Here is a 3,820-nt window from a genome sequence, read left to right as displayed (position 1 = left end):
GCCGCTGCACTCCCAAGCGGCGCACTGTAGCAGTGCGCCACCGGGCCGGCCCTCTTAGACATACTTCTGTCTTTGATTTTCCTGTATTGGTATTCTATATTTGTTATTAACTTGAGGTAACAAAATTATTCATCTAAATATACCTATAAGAGAAAATTATTGCTGGTTAAAACTAGGTGGCTTAATTAGCTAAGGAGGACTGATAATAACACATAACAACAATAACTCAGCTACTAGTTATGTCAGGAAGCTTGGTAAGCATTTTATCTGTGCCATCTCATTTAATATTCACAACAACATTGTGAGGTAGGTATTATTTTTAATACCTCTTTTATGTGCAGAAACTGAGGCCTAGAAAGGTTAAGTAACATGCCCAATGTCACATAGAAGAGTTACTGATTCACTGCAGAGTGAGTTAAGAGTCAAGGATTTATCTATTCTCTGCAACTACATTCCCAGTTTTAGGTTTTTTAGTAGTGGAACTATTTTTCCCCCCTGAGCAAACTGTTACATGCAGACGCAAAGGAATGAGACAACAGTGGCACAGCTACACATCAAGCAGGGCTTAGGCTGATTGAAGACATATCCCACAGCCTTCTTTCCTCTCTCCTTACCCATTGATTCCATACCTCTGCAGAATCTCAGTGATCCAAGGAAACTTCTGCCCTATGGAAAGGCCAGAGAGGTGTACAAAGAGCAAATAGAAGTCTGAAAATCACAGATCACTCCAAGTAAAAATTAAGGGGCCAGAGAAACCCATCCAAATGGGTAGAAAATCTCCCCCACAGAGGATTCTGGCCCCACCTTTATATATTGGACAGAGAGGTCAATATCTGACTGTAGTTATAGAATTGATCTGGGAATTTGAGGAAAAGTTCAGACCAGATCATTTCTACGTTTATACAGCTCCAAAATGTCATGAAGGGCTGAACGGTTAGCTCAGGTGTTTAGAGCATGGTGCTGATAACATCAAGGTTCAGGGTTAAATCTCTGTTCTGGCTAGCCACCAAAAAAGAAAAAAAAAATAAGATAAGATAATACGTTACAATATGATGATCTGGAGTAGACTGTAATCAAAGTATCACTCGATATGTCATTTTCTAAAATATTGTCTTGCTTCAAAACCTTTTGGTAGTCATATTTCTTAGTCACCAAGAGATAAACAAGCACAGAGAAGGGTTTCATGGTTATGCATGAAGGCTGCCCCCTGAGAAGTCAGAAATCCTGTTTTAGGATTCCCATTCCATAATTACAAGATATCTAACCTCGAGAAAGTCACCAGACTGTCCAAATCATTGTCCTTAGCTCTAAAATAAAAAAAGATAAATTATCTTCTCCTGCCTGACAGGTTGTTGTGAGAGTAAAAATGATAGGATAGAGTTGAAAATATTTGGAACTACTAAAGTTGTATGCAAGTACTAACAAAAATACAAACAAAAGCACCAAAAGTAGACTTTAGGGTTAGAAAATACCGACACCCCACTTCTGTCGACAAAAGTCTGCAAGATACTGTTTGGACATTGAATAGATGTTTGAGTTGATAATACTTATATATCTGCCAGCCAGTGTACCATGATCCAGCATTTATTATCCATAACATGCATTTGTTACCCACATGATACCCCTTTGACATTTACCACATAATGTTAATTTCTTTTTACTTGTGTATTTTGCCTCCACAGCTAAATTAAAACATTTGACTCAAAACATATTAATAAAAAGTTCCCTTTAATCTTATTGACATCGATACTTCATAGTACATCAATAATTTACACATCGTCACAAATAAAATTATGAAAGTGTTCTGAAATTTTATTCAAAGTGTATGTCATAAAAATAAGACACAAAATTATCATGGTTTAAGCTTAAATTTAAATAATTAATTGTAATCATAAAGTGGAGAAATGCAATTGTTGGGTAAGCAAGAAAATGATGATTGCTGCAGACTTACTGCTCCATGAAGAACTGAGGCATCGCAATGAGCAATGTTCCAACTCCCATGATTAGGCACCCTGCTCCAATTATTTTTGGCCTGTGAAGTTTGGCTCCAAAGTAGCTAACAAATGTTATAACTAAGAGATTTCCTTTGGGGGAAAGAATAAAGCATTTGTAAGTTAGGGAACTTTGAAAAAATTTAACAGCACAACTAAATGAATGAATGTATATAGCAGGTCTTGCAATGTTTTGCTTTGAATAAATCATCTTTCCACATCTTTCTCATCATTTACCTTTCTTTCCTTTAATCTGTTGAAATTGCCTTTTATTAATTACTTCAATCACCTCATCCTTCTATCAAAATATTTTAATTACAATTCCTTCTGACTTGTTTCACCCAAGTAAGAAGTACTGCCCTTTTAGAGTATTTTGAATTGTAGAAGGTTTCCTTTAGTTCTCTCTTAAATTTTCTTTAGTGATTGTAAACTTTATTACTGTTTCTTCATTCATTAAAGTTTTCTGTTCAAACGTCTATTAGTTTCCCAATTGCTCTTGAAGTATACATTACATGTCCTCTGTCTAGCTGATATCCCCTATAGAAAAAGTAAAACAAATCCAACTGTACCTCCTTTAAATGAAATCAAATTATGAAACTTATATACAAATGATACCTTACAATTTGTTTACATACTTTTTACACAAAAATAAGACTCAAAATAGAAATAAAATTACTTTAGATAGACAACTTCATGTATACATCAATTATATAACCTCAATATATACCAATGACACAAATTTCATAAAATATAAAATCTTCATAAAATATGCCCATCTCACTCTTTTTTGAAAAATAATTAAAGAATACGGTTTTCTGAAGTTAGGAATTATGCCTTTCTAAATTGTCTCTAGTGAAGTATGTGATTAATTACTTTTAGTTGATGATGGTGATAACTGATTAAACATGTTTTAGGAAAGATTTCTCATGCTTTCCTGTGCATAAAAATTACTGGAAGAGGGTAGTGAGGGAAACGGAAACTTGTTTAAAATGCAGATTCTTGGCAGGTTCCAACAGTTTCTCATTCCATGGATCTGGGGTCAGGCCAAGAAATCTGCATTTCTAATATGAGCTCAAGTGTGTGGATGAGAATAGTTCCTGGAACATGCTTTGGTAAACATTGTTTAGGGTCTTAGACTTCAAGGGGCTTTAAAGTTTTAGTTATTTCCATTGGGGTTATTTAGTTTTTAAGAACTGCAGTGCTAGACAGAGTAAGAACTTAATAATTTCCCAGCAATTGATTGTGATGGCTGATGAGCGGCCTTGCTTTGAAGTTCTCCTTGATGTTTCGCTTTCTAGCAAAAGTGTGTTTCCTTCCATCTGTAAGCAATCATCTAATTTACTACTATTTAGTCGTATTGCCAGCTTTAATCTTTTGGAAAAAGAGTGGTAATTTTTATAGACTTGTGGATAATAATAGTAATGATAGTGAGAAAAGTAGCTTGCACAGTGGCTCTAGGTTTTATGGCTCCAGGACGAATTAGGCCCTTCTTAATGTTCATATTTGAAAAATAATAAAGCTTGTTCCCATTTGACGTTTAAGTATTTAGTAGAAGACATTTTGTATCACATCATAGTGATAAATGTCTATACATTTGTTAATGTACCACTGTAAATAAACCAAAATAAAGTGAAAGCTGACTTTCAGTTTATAGACAATCCTCTCGCACCTCCACCTACCCCCGCATCAACACTTCACAATAAAGGACTCATATTTGCCGACTATTTCTGTGTTACATTCATGGGTATGCCAAATACAAGATAATACCATTTCAGCATGTGTGATATCTATAGAAATTTTTGCTTTCTTTTTTTTTTTTTTTTTTCCTT

The 3,820-nt window shown here is 34.7% G+C and overlaps 1 protein-coding gene across 1 annotated transcript in view; it reads right to left on the bottom strand.

Annotated features, from left to right (window-relative positions):
- Positions 1 to 3,820, bottom strand: part of SLCO1C1 (solute carrier organic anion transporter family, member 1C1) — a 58,889-nt gene that overhangs the window by 42,111 nt on the left and 12,958 nt on the right. Inside the window, 1 exon segment of the mRNA XM_008582366.1 lies at positions 1,952 to 2,084. Coding sequence (XP_008580588.1) covers positions 1,952 to 2,084 — 133 coding nt within the window.

The sequence above is a fragment of the Galeopterus variegatus genome, unplaced genomic scaffold (assembly GCF_000696425.1).
Source record: "Galeopterus variegatus unplaced genomic scaffold, G_variegatus-3.0.2 Scaffold2592, whole genome shotgun sequence".
In the NCBI taxonomy this organism is placed as follows: Eukaryota; Metazoa; Chordata; class Mammalia; order Dermoptera; family Cynocephalidae; genus Galeopterus; species Galeopterus variegatus.
Note: the sequence above shows the minus strand (reverse complement) of the source record. Positions and strands in the feature narration are given on the sequence as shown.